At 34.8% G+C, this 17,759-nt stretch overlaps 1 protein-coding gene across 1 annotated transcript; it reads right to left on the reverse strand.

Annotated features, from left to right (window-relative positions):
* Positions 1-15,190: 15,190 nt before the first annotated feature.
* On the reverse strand, positions 15,191-17,393 carry LOC111406833 (calmodulin-like protein 6). Its single transcript, XM_023036201.1, has 2 exons — positions 17,379-17,393; positions 15,191-15,826 (listed from the first exon to the last, which is right to left on the reverse strand). Exons 1-2 carry the CDS (start codon positions 17,391-17,393, stop codon positions 15,191-15,193), a joined length of 651 nt encoding a protein of 216 aa, XP_022891969.1.
* Between the last annotated feature and the right edge of the window lie 366 nt (positions 17,394-17,759).

A 17,759-nucleotide genomic window follows, 5' to 3' on the forward strand; every position in this document is an offset into this window, starting at 1 on the left:
GAGTCTTGGCCTAGAATCGAGAACCGAACCACACCCGTCGGTTCTTGATTCAAATACTCGTTCGGGTATTTAACTTGAGATGAACCGTCGAGTTCGGTTCGATCGGTTCGGGAGTTTTCTCCGGCCCTAATTATTCTATAGAATTTAATTATTAATCACTAATGCAATTAATTATGCATCCAAATAAAAAAAGCAACTAATTTTTTGCAAGGAGACTATATGGGCGACCAAGTATGTTTTGCATACAATATGAAATTCTGATCCAACGACTTTCTCGCAACCCACATCCAAACTGTTAATTTTATTATTTCAACGAACGAACATATGAATAGTGTAACAACTTCAATTATTCAAAAGGGTTTCATTCCAAATTTCATCTTCTTCAATTATATGACATCAATCTAACTGGAAGTAACAACTTAGTCTATATTAAACAACTTAGTCTATATTAAAATCGAGACACGCTTTCCCAAAAAAAGTTAAAATTAAATAAGCACTTAGATCGGCCAAATGGGCATGCAAAACTCAAGATAATCAATTCCATTTACATATCCATAAAAGCATATTAAAATAATAAACTAATAGGCGGCACGTGCAAATAAAACAAAAGCGGATTGCTTATTCAGAGGAAGGGCGACACAGTCAATAACTCAAGAGACATGTATAAAGATTGAATTGTCACCTCGAATAGTGTTTGATTCATCCGTATCACGCCAAATCTCTTCGTCGAAGATCACATTTTGAGAACCAAAAATGTGTTATATTTATAGTAATATTAAGCAAGCTCTAAACATATTGTATAGAACCCACACAGTAACTAGACCACTCGTTAGAGGAAATTACACGTAATACTTTAATAATATATTAATTCTTATAATACATTATATTAACGTATCATTTTTTTATACTTTTTCTACTGCATTTTTTATATTAAAAGAAGTGAAACACAATAACCACACATACATATTAAACTTTCGAAATCATACAATCCAAAAAAGCCCAAATCATCCCACAGATCACCCACCTTCAACACCTATATCATGAAATCCATAATCTCTATTTCAAGAAATGATCTCTATCGTTCATTGTTGTTGATAATCGCGTTATTTGTTCAAGAATATAAAACCCTATTTGAAGTAGTAGATCGTTACAACTCGAGGAAGGTTTAGCACACTAATATGGAAGATATCAGTCTATAATCCAGTATATTTAGTTGAATAATTGCTTTAGGATGTCCGTCAGAGATTTGCCAATAATAGGTGTTCGAAATCGTCCATTACTCATGGGTTCATTTGTTACCATGTTAGTGTTGAACGAATGAATGAAATGCCCGACAGTGGTATATTTTTTGGTAGCAAAACTGAAATGTTGTTCATAAACTTATACGAATTATAGTATTAATTGCATATCATGGTCAGAAATATGTTTATCACTTTAAGCAAATTCCGTATTTCATACAAGTTGTATGTGATATACCGTTTCGTTTGTTATGAATAAGTTGTAGGTATAATACCATATTTTTTTCATTACAATGATATACAATTTCAACTATATTACAAAAACCCAAATTTTTAAATCAAGTTACAAGGGGTTACGTTTTACGACAATCATAAAAATATCCGATATAGTGTCACAAATCAACCAATGTAATATAAACACAGGTATATCAACTTGTTTCAATGGGTAGCATCCTCCAAGATTTTAAGGTCCGTTTGATAGCAAATGTGAAAAATGCAAACCAATTCAATGTAAGTTGGAAAAGAAAAAATCACTAGAACCATGAGAATTTGATTCACTCAATTGGCCAAAAACATGCTTTAAGTGTTTGTACTTTGGAATTTGAACTTCATTTCTATTTCGTATCAAATAGCCAAAGTAGAAAACGAATTCCTGGAATGTGACATTTTTCGTGGAATTTAATACTATTAAATGGATCCTTAAAGTATTATGTACAGTCGGAAAAAGATAGTTAAACATCGGTTTCATTTATGCATCATCACATTGTGTACATTAAACCTATTCAATAGATACCATTCTTCTTTTTTACAAAAGCAACCAAAGTGTACATTAAATCTATTTCATCTCAAAATGAACATAAATGAAATTTTATTGCGAATGACACTATAAACATAATCAATGGATGTTGACTGATTTGTAATAGGTTACATTAATATGAAAATTCAAACTTATTCTAAAGGATGTCTTCATAAATCATATTCATCAGTCAACATTCTATACTATAAAAACATTAGGTCATCGGCACCTGACAATCCATTTGCAAGATGCTTGTTCTTACACGAAAGATCCGTACCGCTTTTGCGCTTCTTTATCTTTTTCATTAAAAAGCCAAAATTTAAAGACAGATAATCCCGTGTATGCTGTAAACAAATTTTAAAGTAATCATCAATAACAACCAAAATCATGTCATCAAAGAAATTCAATGAAAAATTACACTGACAAGAAGATTACAATGTAATGTATTAGAACAGATTATATATGTGTATTGAATATGATTTTCTCAATCTAGTAGTTACAACAAATGATACATATACTAGAGGCGAATTTTCCACAGAATCGGAGTTGGATTCTTCACTTTCACCATTGTTGCTAGTATTCCATCTTCAATTTCTTGATTTGATTATGAATTCCCATCTTTTTCAGTGTTATCAATTAAGGATAATTATATTACCACCACAAAATTTAATTACTACGTCACATTATAATCACACCACAATTAAAATATAATTTCAATAAATACACCACAAAAAATTTATAATTATACTCTTAATACAACGGAAACTAAAATTGAAAAAAATAAATAACTCTTAATACAATAAAAATTAAAAATTAAAAATAAATAAATATATGGTGTACACATCCTTTTAGTACTGGTAAAACAATAATCTTCATAGTCCGAGCAAAGGAGACTACTCCTGGTGAAGGAGAAAGTTTCAACTAGAGGCATATTACAACACCTCTGCTTGCAACTATTGTTTGGAATTTGGTAATTGCTACAACTTTTTCAAAATTTGGGAAAATATTTTCTTTACTCTATTTTAACCTTTCTCAGATCTCAGAAATTGAAAGTAACTCGATTATAGAACATAATGATTTGTTTTTTTCTCCGTACTTATGTGCGGAACAAGGGATTTTCAACACCGCTTCACATGGGGCTATAAATTACCATGCTATTGTAAGTTCAATTTTTTATTTTTATTTCTATTTTCCGTCTCCACTTTTTGTAAGTAATTGAATTTTCTTTTGCAATAATTGTTGATTCTTAAGCTTTCCAATTGTAGTTGCATTGTTTGATAGATACCTACTTTCGCAGGGATGTGTCGAAAATTGGTAAGATGAACGGGAAGGCTTTTTGGTAGTGAATTGATGCGTGTATAATATGACTGAGGAATCAGAACAATATAATGAAATATAGACTAATTCATACAAAGAGTCAAGTAAAAAGTGTGAGGAAAGGTTTTATTTCTCAATATTGTTATTGAAGCTTACGTTTCAGGTTAATGCTTGGAGGATACGATGTCTATGATTGAATTAAATCAGTAATTGAATATTTCATTACAGTTGAATTTTTTCAGTGCTCCTTTGAACATTAAAATTGAAGTAAAATGAAAAAATCTTTAAATATCACTATTTAAGTTGAGTAACATTTCAATATTTCATTAAACCACATACGTGTCCTTCAATGAACTTCAATTTGCCGATAATTACAGATTGATTCAGAATTCATATAAAATAAATTGAATGTTTTTTTTTTGACTAATAGCGAATAATGAATTCTTATCTATGGTATGACTGCATAAGACTCCAACCATATATAGAGGAGGAGAAGGAGGAGCAGAAGAAGAAGAAGAAATTAGGTTTATGTTTGTGGTGTGATTAATTAAAAGTATATTAAAATCCTAATTAGTAATTTTACTTAAAGCTATTTAAGTAAATAAGAAAAAATTTAAAAATTGTGGTGTACTTAATAAATTTTGTGGTAGTAATATAATTACTCATCAATTAGATACACTCGTTTCTATTTTGCTAGCTTAATTGTGCGTACAATTACGAGTGTAATATGGAAAGATTTAGGTAAAGTATTTGAGGTGTTCTTTTTAAGTAATATAGTATTTCCAAGTTTATTTTAGTATAGTAAAAAGTGAGTTTTTATTTATATGTAAGGTAGTTGACGTTTTTTTTCCCGGTTATTCAATTTAGAATAATGCTATCTAGCCTCATCGGGTTTACAACATCAATTTAGGTGATGTTAAATGATAGATTGAATGAAATATGAAATTAAATGATTTATTTAATTTCAGTATCATTTAATGCCACATTAACGCCACCTAGATTCGAGTTGTAATTCTAGTGGAACTAAATAATATTACTCTTTAGTTTAATGGCTAAGTGAAACATTATGATGAATTTGACACTCGTGAGACTCATCAATAAATAAGTCAAGTCCATCCATTATAACACGTTATGTAATGCATTATACGTTGTTAATAATATGGAATAATCACCTAGAAATATATATTTAAAGAGTAATTTTCAAAAAAAAGGGGAATTAATTTTTATTTCACAAAATCAGGTGATAATTAGATTTTAATAATTATAATCAATAAAAATTTAACTAAACATAATCTACATACCACCACGACCCTACCCCCATTTCATTGCCAAATCCAAACCTAAATATTTTCCCATATCTTCATTCTCTCTATCCTCTCTTTCTTTACCACCATAAGATACTCGCGTCGTCGCTGCCTTTTGCAAGCAGCACTCGTCCCTGCTTACAGAAGCAGCAATGAAGGCTGCTGGTTATCAGACCCTCCCTCCCGGACCCGACTTGAACTAGTGATGACTAGGGCCTTTTCATCGAAGGTTTCTTCATTGCTCTACTTTGTCAAAAAATGATTGGTTCTTGAATTTGGTATTAACTTCTGGCGGGCATCTTTAACTGTTTCTTCTTCTAGCAATGGCTGTGTAGATGGTAGAGATTTACTAGGGCATTTTTTGGTACTTTTGGATTTCACAATGGAAGAATTTGGAGTGGTTGAGTTGGTGGTGGTACTAACATAGCAACCCATTGGAATCGAAATGTGAAGCTTTGATCCCATTCGTAACTATTGAGTGGAGCACTACGACGATCTACCGCCTTCGATTGAGGCCATGATTGTGATGTGTAGACCTGTGGTTGGGGTAAATCCAGAGTTATGTTTATCTACATTTGGTAGTACGGGGGTGCTGGTCGATGTGTTTGTTGAAGGTGTTGGTGGAAGTAGTGGTGGCGATGATTGCTATTGTGGATTTTGAGGTGAAGGTAATATTTATGGCTGAGGATTTGGGTTGAAGGTAGTAGTAGTGGTGCATTGGAAATGATGGTGGTGGTTATTAGTGGTAGATTGTGGTGCTGGTCTATGGTGTGTGCAAATTTGTTAGTGTTAACCCTATATAACAAAAGATGTGCTTATTTTGATTGGTTGTGACCAAATTTGTATTAATTGTGATCAGCTGTAATTGGTCACTGACGTCGGGTAGGATAGTGATTATCTTATTGACTTGTTGTAGCAGATGATTTGCAAGAAAAGAACGACAGAAAACGCCCAAAAATAAGAGAAAATACTCTGAATTCAAATCAATATTATTAATAATGCAGAATGATCAAAATTAACCCACAAGTCGGGTTAAATAGCTGCGAAATACGAAATTATGGAAAAATTACCAAAAATGGCAAAATCCCGAAATTATACCAAAATAAAATATTAAGTAAAATAAGTAAGTTGCCAAAAATTTGGCTCAATTCGAGTTTTCTAACATATGGAAAAAATGAAACGAAATATTACCATAAATAGTAAAAAATAACTTAAAATTGAATTTTGGAAAGGAAAACAGTGGATTTTGGGCTCGAAATTGACGTGGACCACGATGTGCGCGCCGAAGAGAGCTTTTCGGATTGGGGTCATAATAGCGATTCCAATAACTGTAGCCAAAGTTATGACCAAATTACCAAAGACGTGTCAAATTCCCCCAATTAAGAAAATAATGGCGATTCACTTTCCATCTTTGCGCCGATCCGCCATCTCATGGTATCTCAGCGCCATTATCGTGCTATCTGACAAATCAGCATCACTCGACTCGGATCCTCCTGCATCAGTCGCCCCGGGTTGGAAAGAACTCGCCTTCGAGTTCACAGTAACTTCATCGGACTCCACAAAACAAGGGCTTAGGTGTTTTACATTGAAGACGTCAGAGGTCTTCAAATGGCTAGGGAGGCGCAACCTGTAAGCATTATCATTGATCTTCTGCAGCACTTCAAAAGGTCCAATCTTCCGCTCATTTAGCTTATTGTATTCCCCAGCTGGAAAACGATCACGAGTTAATACTGCCGAAACAAAATCACCAACATCAAACAACACTTGGCGTCGATGACTATCTGCCCGAACTTTGTACTTAGTATTACTATCCTGTATGGACAGTTTAACCTGCTCGTGGATACCTCGAAGATGTTCAGCCATCTCATCAGCTTTGTTATTGAAGCGACCCACACGTGGAATTGGAGCCAAATCAAGTACTCCGGATGGGTTCCGACCGTAGACAATTTCAAAAGGACTCAGTCCTGTGGTTCTATTCGTCGACCGGTTATAAGCAAACTCTACTTGAGGTAATGCCAAATCCCACTGCTTCGGTTTAGTCCCGGCTAAGCTTCTCAAAAGATTTCTCAAACTCCTATTCACCACCTCAGTCTGACCATCTGTTTGGGGATAATATGCGTTGCCAAAATTCAATTTCGTTCCAAGTTTCTCCCACAAACTCCTCTAGAAATGACTCATAAACTTAAAGTCACAGTCAGAAGTAATTGACTGCGGAACACCATGTAAACGCACAGTCTCTCTGAAATAAAGATGAGCAATCCGAGTAGCATCCATTGTCTTCCGGCAAGCCACAAAATGAGCCATCTTTGAAAATCTGTCAACCACAACAAAAATGGAACCATCGCCCGCTGTGTACGAGGTAAGCCCAAGACAAAATCCATACTGACATCAAACCAAGGAGCTTCAGGTATGGGTAATGGTATGTACAATCCAGCATTAGTAAGAGCCCCTTTAGACCGCTGACATACATAACACCGCTCCACATAATGCGCCACATCACTGCTCGACTTGGGCCAGTAATAATTAGAAAAGACCAATGTCAATGTCTTGTCTAGACCAAAATGTCCTTCGTTATGCAGTTCACTAATAATCTGCTGCCTTAGTGAACAATTCGGAATGCATAACTGAAATCCACAAAACAGGTAGCCATTATGTAAAACAAAATCATGTCTGTGATTATCAGTCACCTCTCGAATTATCTTCCCAAAAGAAGGATCCGCAACATACATATCAGGAAATGCCTCAAATCCGACAATCTTGGTGCTCATGGTGGTGAGGAGTAATGTGCGACGGCTCAATGCATCTGCTACTTCAAAGCCTCATGATCAGTAACAAGGATGAACTTCCTCTGTACCAGGTAATGGCGCCAATGCTTTAGAGTCTGAACTATGGCATAGAACTCCAGGTCATAAGTGGAATAATTTTTCTTCGATCCCGATAGCTTCTCACTAAAAAAGGCTACTGGACATCCCTCCTGACTCAGAACACCACCAATACCAACTCCAGACGCATCACAGTTTACCTCGAACACCTTTTCAAAATTCGGAAGTGCCAAGACTGGGGCCTCCGTCATCTTCTGCTTAACCAACTGAAAGCTAGCCTCTGCCTCCTCAATTCACTGAAAATCACGCCTTTTCTGTGATAGGAACAATCAAGGTACTGATGTTTCTGATGAATCTGCGATAGAAGGATGCCAATCCATGGAAACTCCTGACATCATGCAAAGTTTTTGGTTTTGGCCAATTCAAAACTGCCTCAATTTTGTATTGATCTGCATGAACACCATCAGTAGACACAACAAAACCCAAAAAAGTTACAGAAGTTGTGAAGAAAGAACACTTATTTTGATTGATGAATAAGCGCTCCGTCCTCATTACATCAAAGAGAGCACGAAGATGATTAAAATGTGACTCATATGTTAGACTATAAATAAGTATGTTATCAAAATAAACTACCACAAACTTCCCCATGAAAGGCCGTAAAACCTGATGCATAAACCTCATAAAAGTGCTGGGTGCGTTGGATAGTCCAAAGGGCATGACCATCCACTCGTACAACCCATGCTGTGTCTTGAACGCGGTCTTCCACTCATCTCCAGGCCTGATTCTAATTTGGTGGTATCCACTTTTAAGGTCAGTTTTTAAGAAGACCTGAGAACCGGATAATTGATCCAACATGTCGTCCAAATGGGGAATTGGAAACCTGTACTTCACTGTAATCCTGTTAATTGCCCTGCTGTCAACACACATATGCCATGACCCATCTTTCTTCGGCACTAGTAGAGCAGGAACTGTAGAAGGACTCATACTCTCACGAATGTAGCCCCTTTCCAATAATTCTACCACCTGCCGTTGCAACTCTTCAGCTTCCTTGGGACCGAGGTGATATGCTGGTCGATTTGGTAGACTCGACCCAAGAATGAGATCGATCTGATGTTGAATGTCCCTCATAGGTGGTAGTCCTAGAGGAAGATCCTTCGGCATCAAGTCAGAAAACTCCATTAGTAGTTGCTGCACTTCTGCTGGAAATTCTAAATCCACATTCGCTGTACTATTTTCACGAGGCATTAAAGCATAAACTATTTTTTCACGCCTAACCTCAACCAAGAACCTGGACATAGAAAGTAGATTGGGGTTATTAACTACCGGGGCAGGGATGTTTCCTTCCCTGCGAGGCACCACAACAATTGTCTTCCCTTTGATGCTAAGAGAATAAGTATTCTTCCGTCCATCATGGATAACACTGCGATCATACTGCCAAGGTTATCCCAACAAAACATGACACGCGTCCATTGATACCACATCACACCAAGCATTATCAAAATATTTTTTCCAATCGAGAAAGATACTAAGCTTCGTTTTTCTACCGTTACCTCACTGCCTTTATTCAGCCAAGACAACTTGTATGGTTTGGGATGACGATCCATCTTCAGTTGCAGTTTCTCGATAGCCTCCTCAGACACTACATTCTCACAACTGCCACTATCAGTTATCAGCTTACAGACTTTATCAGCAACTGTACAAGTTGTGTGAAAAACGTTGGTCCTCAACCAATCATCCCCTGAGTCGCCCTTGGGAGTCAGCAGGCTCTTTCGAATGACCAGGGTCTCCTGACCATCTCCATATAGCACGTCCTCATCTTCACCCTTATCATACACGGGTTCCCCAACTTCCTCGAACTCCTCTATCATATCCTCCTCAATCAGAAGATTTTTATTCTTCTGACCAGCAGGCTTCCTGCAATCAGTCGCCCTATGCCCCTGTTCACCACACCTAAAGCACTTAATACTTGAGCTAGAACTATCCCGCTGTGGCTGATAAGCAGGACGAGATTCTCGAGGGCGAACTGGCTGACTTCCTTCACCTCTGACCATTGGCCTCCTACTCTGCTGTTTCTCTACTGCAAGTGTTCGCTGATATGCCTCAGAAACTATCCACAATGAATGAAGGCTGAGAACATCCTGCAGGGGCTGCCTTAATCCCCCCAAATACCGTGCTACCATCTGCTCCTCTGTCTCAGATAAATCATTCCGAGCCCCCAACTGATAGAATTCTTCAGTATAATCATTGACTGATCTTGCGCCTTGCTTTAGTGAATGAAGCCTCTGAAACAAGGTTTGAGTATAGCTAAAAGGGAGGAAGTACCCTTTCATCTTCTTCTTCATCTTCTCTCAGTTAGTAATTTTGGATTTCCCCTGTCGCTCCCGTGAATGCTTCAACTGTTCCCATCATGCAGATGCCCTACCTTTGAGTTTGATGGCGATCAGTTTCACTTTGACACGATCTGGAACCTCCTTATATTCAAAAATCTGCTCCACTTCATTCAGCCAGTCAATAAATCCTTCAGCCTGCAACGTACCAAAAAACTTGGGCAGATCCACTCTGAAACTGAGATCTACATGACGATCCTCCCGTCCACGATGCTCCCAAACTCGAGCACGATGGTGATACGGGTTTTCGAAACTGGTATCGGAATCGTGACCTTCCACATCATGATTACCGAACTCCTGTTCCGCCAAACGTTGGGTTAACTCCGCAACTTGTCTCTGCAAATCTTAAATCATCACATCCTGAATATGACGATCACGATGAGGGACTTCCTCAATCGGAACCTGTCCTCGACGACCACGACCACGTCCACCAACCATTATAACTGATGAAATTTATCTCCCAAGAAGATGCTGACGCTCTGATACCAACTGACGCCAGGTAGGATAGTGATTATCCTATTGGTTTGTTGTAGCAGATGATTCGCAAGAAAAGAACGACAGAAAACGCCCAAAAATAAGAGAAAATACTCTGAATTCAACTCAATATTATTAACAATGCAGAATGATCAAAATTAACCCACAAGCCGGGTTAAATAGCTGCGAAATACTAAATTATGAGAAAATTACCAAAAATGGCGAAATCCTGAAACTATACCAAAATAAAATATTAAGTAAAAAAAGTAAGTTGCCAAAAATTTGGCTCAATTCGAGTTTTCTAACATATGGAAAAAAGGAAACGAAATATTACCATAAATAGTAAAAAATAACTTAAAATTGAATTTTGGAAAGGAAAACAATGGATTTTGGGCTCGAAATTGACATCCACCGAGCATATCACGACGTGCGCGCCGAAGAGAGATTTCCGGATTGGGGGTCATAATAGCAATTCCGATAACCGTAGCCAAAGTTATGGCCAAATTATCAAAGACGCGTCAAATTCCTCAAATTAAGGAAATAATGGCGATTCAGTTTCCATCTTTGCTCTGATCCACCATCTCATGGTATCTCAGGGCCATCATCATGCTATCTGACAAATCAGCATCACTCGACTCGGATCCTCCTGCATCAGTCACATACGTTATAATTAAAATTGACTTGATTATGGACAGTCACATTGAAAACAAATTTGGTCATAGTTTGTTTCACTGATGACAAATATTGTCATAATTAATCACAAATAGCACAGGCTAGTAACTTGATTACGTACAGTCACAAATTAGATGATCATAGTATCGAATGCAAACTTGGTTACAAATAGTTACATACAAGACAAGTAGGATCACAAACAACAAATTTGCTCACAAATAACACAAATAGTCACAAATCTAATCACCTCTAATGCGCCAGTACTGCCATCACAATTTCTGGAGATTTTTCTACAAAGGGAGTGTGGTATAGAGAGAGAAATTAATTTCAATTTTTTAATATTTTTCTTTAGTGGGGTGGGGTGTAATCTCCAATTTTCAACTTCTGGAAATTTTTTGGTGGTGGGGTGCGCGGGAGTGCGGTAGGGTGGTTCCGTGGGGGTAATGGTGCAATTTACAAATTCAATTTTAGGAAAACATTCTGAAAGTGGGGTGGGGTGAGGTGGGGTGGGGATGGGGGTGAATTTGGGTGAATTTACCGCCTGATTTATGAAATATTTTAGAAAGTTTGTTAGTTGTGAAATGTGATTCTTATATGTCGGAGTTATGTGTTATTCCCAAATTATAAATGTCTGTAATATATTTGATTTACACAAATTTAGCAAATTAATAATAATTTGTCATCATATTTATACCTAAGGAATTAGGTTATCTTGGCAGGTGTCACATTATTACATAACAAATTTAGGGGGTTTGGAGTGTGTTAATGCCACGAATTTTTTATGATGGAGCACCGAAAAATTGTAAAAGAAAAATTCTCTTCTAGACGGTTAAGAAAAGGTGAAGAAGTTACTTAGAAATATTAATTTACTTTTCATGTTGAAAAGGTTCCTATGAAATTTCTAATGCTTTAATCCTACGTATGTTTGATGACTTCAAGTTGAACTATAAACCTAGTTAGATAATTGCTAAGCTCAAATTGGTCTCTTTTATCCGGGAGTTTAGATAAATAACAATTTTTTTTCCCTTGTCTAACTTTTACTGTAAAAACTTAAAAATCAAAAATATAAAATTACCGTAAATCATAATGGTATTACTATCAAGCAAATGGTATTAGGGCCTATTTGATTGCCCTTGTTTTCCCTAGAAAATGGAAATGAAATTCCTTTTTTTATAAAATGGCTTGTTTGATAGTCTTTTAATTACATGGAATTGGAATTTCATCAACTGTCGCCACATTAGCATTTTCTTTTTATTGATAGAATTTTCATTCTCACCAAAATGGTGAGAATTTAAATTCCAGTCTTTATTTTATTTTTATTTATTATTATTATTTTTTGGTAATGAAAACAAATTTTAAAAAATATTATAAAAACATATTTCCCTTTAATTGACAATTTTTATATAAAAGAAAGCCAAACGAACACTAAAAGATAAATGCTTTTCTTGAAATTTTTTTTTTGAATTTTGACAATCGAAACAAATTTCATCCCTAATATCAGTAAATTTTATCCCTTTAATTGACAATTTTCATGTAAAATAAAGCCAAACGAACACCAAAAAACACTTTTATTTTAATATTTTTCACGTAGAAAATTATACCAATCAAACACAATAATTTACAATTCTCAGGAAAATGATTTCTAGACAAGCAAACATGCAATAATATTATGATGCCACAGGTAAATAAATCATGAACCTAGAGATGGCAATTTGAACCGTCAAAATCGAAAATCGTGGTTAACCGAACCGAATGGGGCAAAAAAAACCTAACCGATGGTGTAATGGGGCGGATATGATTTTTACTTTAATGAACTGGTTCGTGGCGGTGCTGGTATGATATTTACGCCGTCGAACCGAAACCGAACCGATTACTCGTTAAAAAAAATAAAAAAAAAATTGAATTGATAATTGGACTTTACACTACTTTTCAATCTAGCCCAAAACAAAATTCCCCCCATTACATCTACCTAACTTAGCCGGTCAATCCACTTACCATTAGCCCATAATAATAACATTAGTATGACAGTATATAAATGTAAACTCTACTCTCCACAAACCACAAACTCACGCACGATTCCTTTTATTGTTAATTTTTTCCTATTGTGTCTAGAAAATTCTACTTTTTCATCATACTCTAGAACTTGTGCAACATTTAACGAGAAGGAAGCTGACGAAGAAGTACATTTTTTTATTTAAATTTTACTTAAGACCATTCTGGAATAGATAGTATCGTTGTATTTTCTACTTACATTTCTTATTTACTATATAGGAATCAACTTTGAGTGTTGGTTTATGCTAGTAGGACTTGTGGGGAAGAATGACTCAAGTAACTTTGATGCACAACAATTAAGAATGAAGGAAAAGTTTAGTATTGTTATATTTATATTATTGTTTGTTAAATTTGTATTTTACAATTGAAAATTGGGATAATGTTTGCATTTTCGTTTGCAATATTGTATTTTTATTTTCATTGACTTTTTTCATAAATTGTTTTATATCAATTTGACGAATGAACTTATAAAAAATAATTTATTTTCGTGGTTATTAACCGAATCGAACCGTGCTGAACCGAGATACAATCCGAACCGTGTCGAATCGAGATACGAACCGAACCGAATCGATTTATGTGGTTATGGTGCGGTTATGGTATTGTCAAAAAATTGGTGGTGCGGTTATGATTTTGGTCGAACCGACCCATAACCGAACCGTTGCCAACCCTATTGATGAACCAAGTAAGGGCGATTATTTAGATGAAATATCTGCTACTAAGTTTTATTAGAGAGACACTTAAATCCGTTATTTATTGTGCCTTTGATTGACAACCATTACTTTAAAACTATTTTTTTACGTACTTATTTTCGGCCACACATTTATCACTAAAATATTGAACTCGTAAATCCAAATTTTTTTTCACTTTTTAATCACACATTCTCTCAAAAATCACCATTCAAAATTCTATTTTACCCAAATAATGGTTGTCAAATTGGGCTAATTAAGCATTTTCAGATTTACATGATAGACTCAAAAGATGGGAAAGATTAGAATAGATCCAAAAAATGAGGTTTAAATATTTATAATTTGAAAAGTGATTTAATTATTGATAGTATATAATTAAACAAAAAGGTATGATTTCATCTAGTATTAATGTATTTTTTAAAATAAATTTAGTATGTTAAAGAAGAAGAGGAAGAAAGAAGGAGGAGGAGGTAGCTAATTAGTAATTACCACCTTATCAATTAATGTGGCATGGTGGCATTTTTTGAGTTGGGGGAGGGACAGGTAGTTCAATACTTCAATTTAGCACTCTTGAAGAATGAAAAGCACCAGTTTTGGTGCGGATCAGAAGAGAAAATCATAAATCAATTAGAGAAGAAAAATATGCGTAATTTTCAATTCAATTGTCAGATTTTGGCGAGCTTGTAAAATCTGAATATGTTTTTCGATTCTGCATTCAACTATTATCGTCAAACTTTCGAGGTCAAATTCCATAATTTGAGGGTCCATTTTAGCGTCTTTCTACTTTATAGTTACCTGAAGGGTATTTTAGTCATTTTTGTAATATTTTAATTTTATTCGGATTTGTCTAACGGATTAGGATTTCGATTTGATTAGAATTTGTTTTGAGTATTTAAATATTTGTTAAGGGATTCCAAAAGTCAATTTTGATTTCTAATATCCCATGTTTAATATATATTAAAATTAAATTTTAGCAGATTTTGATGAAAATTGATCGAACTTGAGGTTGAAAAGTTGTTATTCCAATAAATGTGTGGTTAGAATTGATTGTTGATTTTGTCATAGATTTTAATCAGATTTTCTAGCGAAATCAAATCGGGGTCCGTTTGAACGAAATTCGAGCAACATCTGTTTGTATGTTATAAATAATTAAGACCCTATTATTATTATTATTATTATTATTATTATTATTATTATTATTATTATTTTAGTTCCACGTTTTTTATCCCATTTTCACTCCTAATGTCGGCAATGTAGTTAATCTATCTACAAATGTCGTAACACTAAATGAGTTGAAAGACAACACAACACGTGGTCATGACTCGGGTGCTACCACAAGACCAACGATACAAGTAATCTGAAATTTGTATATGTAGACGTCGAATAAAATGGCATTTCGAATCAGCAAATCCAGATTGGCTGAAAATTCTCACAAATCTCTATTAAATCGAAGGGTAAAAGCATTTCTCCATGAACTTCACAAACTCAATAAAATCGATTAGTCCATCTCCATTTTCATCAAAAGCTCTGATCATCCTTCTGCATTCTTCCAATTCACATCCTTCCTTCAGGCCAAGGCTGCACAGAACTCTCTGAAGCTCATTAGCATCTATGAAACCATCTTTTTTTGCATCGAAAACATCGAAAGTTTCCTTAACTTCTTGCAAACTGGGCTCTTCATCAAGCAGCACCGAAAACTCGGCCACACCAAAAATGCTGCCTTCTCCATCTTCTGTACACACTATATTCAGCCTATCCATCACCATGTTCAGCTCTGTGTTCTGAAAGTATACGTTGATTGAGCTCTCTGGAATTCTTGATTCTTTATTTGATTGTTCACTGTTAGATGCTATGGATTTCCTCCAAAGCTTCCATTTGGTAGATACAAACTTTGGAAAAGTATGAAGGAAGAAATGGATACATACAAATAATTTCTCAATATCCCAACAAAGAATTCTATTTAGGAAAAGGATCAAGGATGAAATGGCGTTTGCTTGTGTCAACTCCATGTTAAAACCAATGATGCTTCTTGTTCTTTTTGGTGGGTGGAGAGTTATGTATTCTATTATCTCTGTTCTCTGTCATCACAACATGCTCCGATATTTATACAATAAATAATCGAGTAGGATATCTTTGAAGGTGACTGATTGTTACCTCGAAAAAAAAGGGTTTGGTCGGTGTCTGTGTGTGAAGAGTATGGGAAGTTCAGGACTTGATGCCACGCAATTTCAAGGAAATTTTGACAATGAAATACCGAGAAATTGCCTTTGTTTGAGCCCCTTTTTTTTTTTTTTTAATAATGTATTTTTCAACAGTGTTTTGATATCATTTCAACCATACATTCTTCAATGAAATAATATTACACATAAATCTAACATTTTTTCTTATTTTTTAACCACACATTTTCCATCAATATACTATTCACAAATTCATTTATTGGGCAATTTGTTAAAGAAACGGTCTCCATCTTTTTGGGAGGCAGTGTAGATGTGGACAGCTTGCCTAACACGTTCATAGAAAGAAAGCAAAATTTTATGGAATTTTCTTGGAAATATTTTTTTTCCCATGTGAACTGGTTTCTATGAAATTTGATGACTGTAATCCTACGTTTGTTTCGGTGACTTCATGTTGAAGTATCATAATTGTCAACTTCTTTCTCCAACAAAAGGTTATTCCTATTTTAGCCTCTATTTGGTCCCCTTTAAAATTTTAAACTGTTTGCTACAGTATCATTATTCACTACACATTCACACAATAAAATATTCTACACACCCCAATAAAGTTTCTTTACTTTTTAACCATACATTTTCCAAAATATCTATTCAAAACTCCTTAATTTTTCAAATAATGTGTCAAACAAGGGCTTGTTATGTACTAATTACCGTGGCATAGTGAATTTTTTTGAGTGGGAGAGGGGCAAGATTAGAGATGTACTTTCGCGGTCATATTTAGGTTGTCGAGTGGACACGCCTCAAAATTTTGGTACGATAAGTTAGTTGTTGAATAATTTTTCTAGTAAAGATTGAACCCTAAGTGCATTGTGCCATTGTCATGTTTGTGTTCGGTCTTTAACTTCTATGAGTTCTATGTTCATTTAACGCATTCGCTTCTTAGTGCTTGTGGAACTGTCAAGGGCAAACTTCGACTCTGGACGTAAGACATCTAAATTGAAATATAATGTCTTGATTTACAACCTACCAGTCATATTTAATGAAAATTGTGCATGGACTAATGGAATGTCCCAATGCAATTTACATTTAAATAACAAGTGGGATACAATGTGCATATACGATAAATTAACCTTGAAATTTTGTTTAATTGTTTGTTAACTAAACCATATTTTGAGCTCTTATAAATATAGAAGTTACATTTTTTCTTTATTTTGTAGACAAAATTAGTTGATGAAATAATTCTTGGTCAGTTGTTTCTTTTTGAATAAGGAAAGTCTACAAGTCATGTGACAAAATTGGATTTATAAAAAAAAATTCAAGCTTTTCGGCGTCTGCCTTCAAATTTTTGCTTTATATTTTTTAATCATTTTTTTTTAATTGGTTTAGGATTTATCGACTGACCATACATGTTCGCGTGCCAATTTTTATTTGATTTAGGATAGGATTCGTGGAAGCATACCTGTTCACACACCATTATGTATTCTGAGTAGAAAATAATAATAGTTAATGACGGGGATATCAATGTTTGCTTAGTACACCAAGTTATATAAAATTAATTAGAAGAGAAATGCTAATTCTTATTACATTTTCTTTTCCCTTCAAAGCTATTCAATTCTATTTAGTTAAACTATAAGTATACTTAGAATTGGGTTATTCAATTGGCTTTTAAAAACTATTAGAGGTTTAAAAAATTTAGGGATATTTAACTTAAACATTTTAAAGATATTTTAAAAAGTACTAGTCAAAGTTAAATGAGCATTGCATATTATTCTAAGATATTTTATAAGTGACGTAAAACTAATATTTGACACCAATTTGTTGAAGGACTTGATGAGTTTCG

This window comes from Olea europaea, chromosome 12, assembly GCF_002742605.1.
Source record: "Olea europaea var. sylvestris chromosome 12, O_europaea_v1, whole genome shotgun sequence".
NCBI classification, from domain to species: domain Eukaryota; kingdom Viridiplantae; phylum Streptophyta; class Magnoliopsida; order Lamiales; family Oleaceae; genus Olea; species Olea europaea.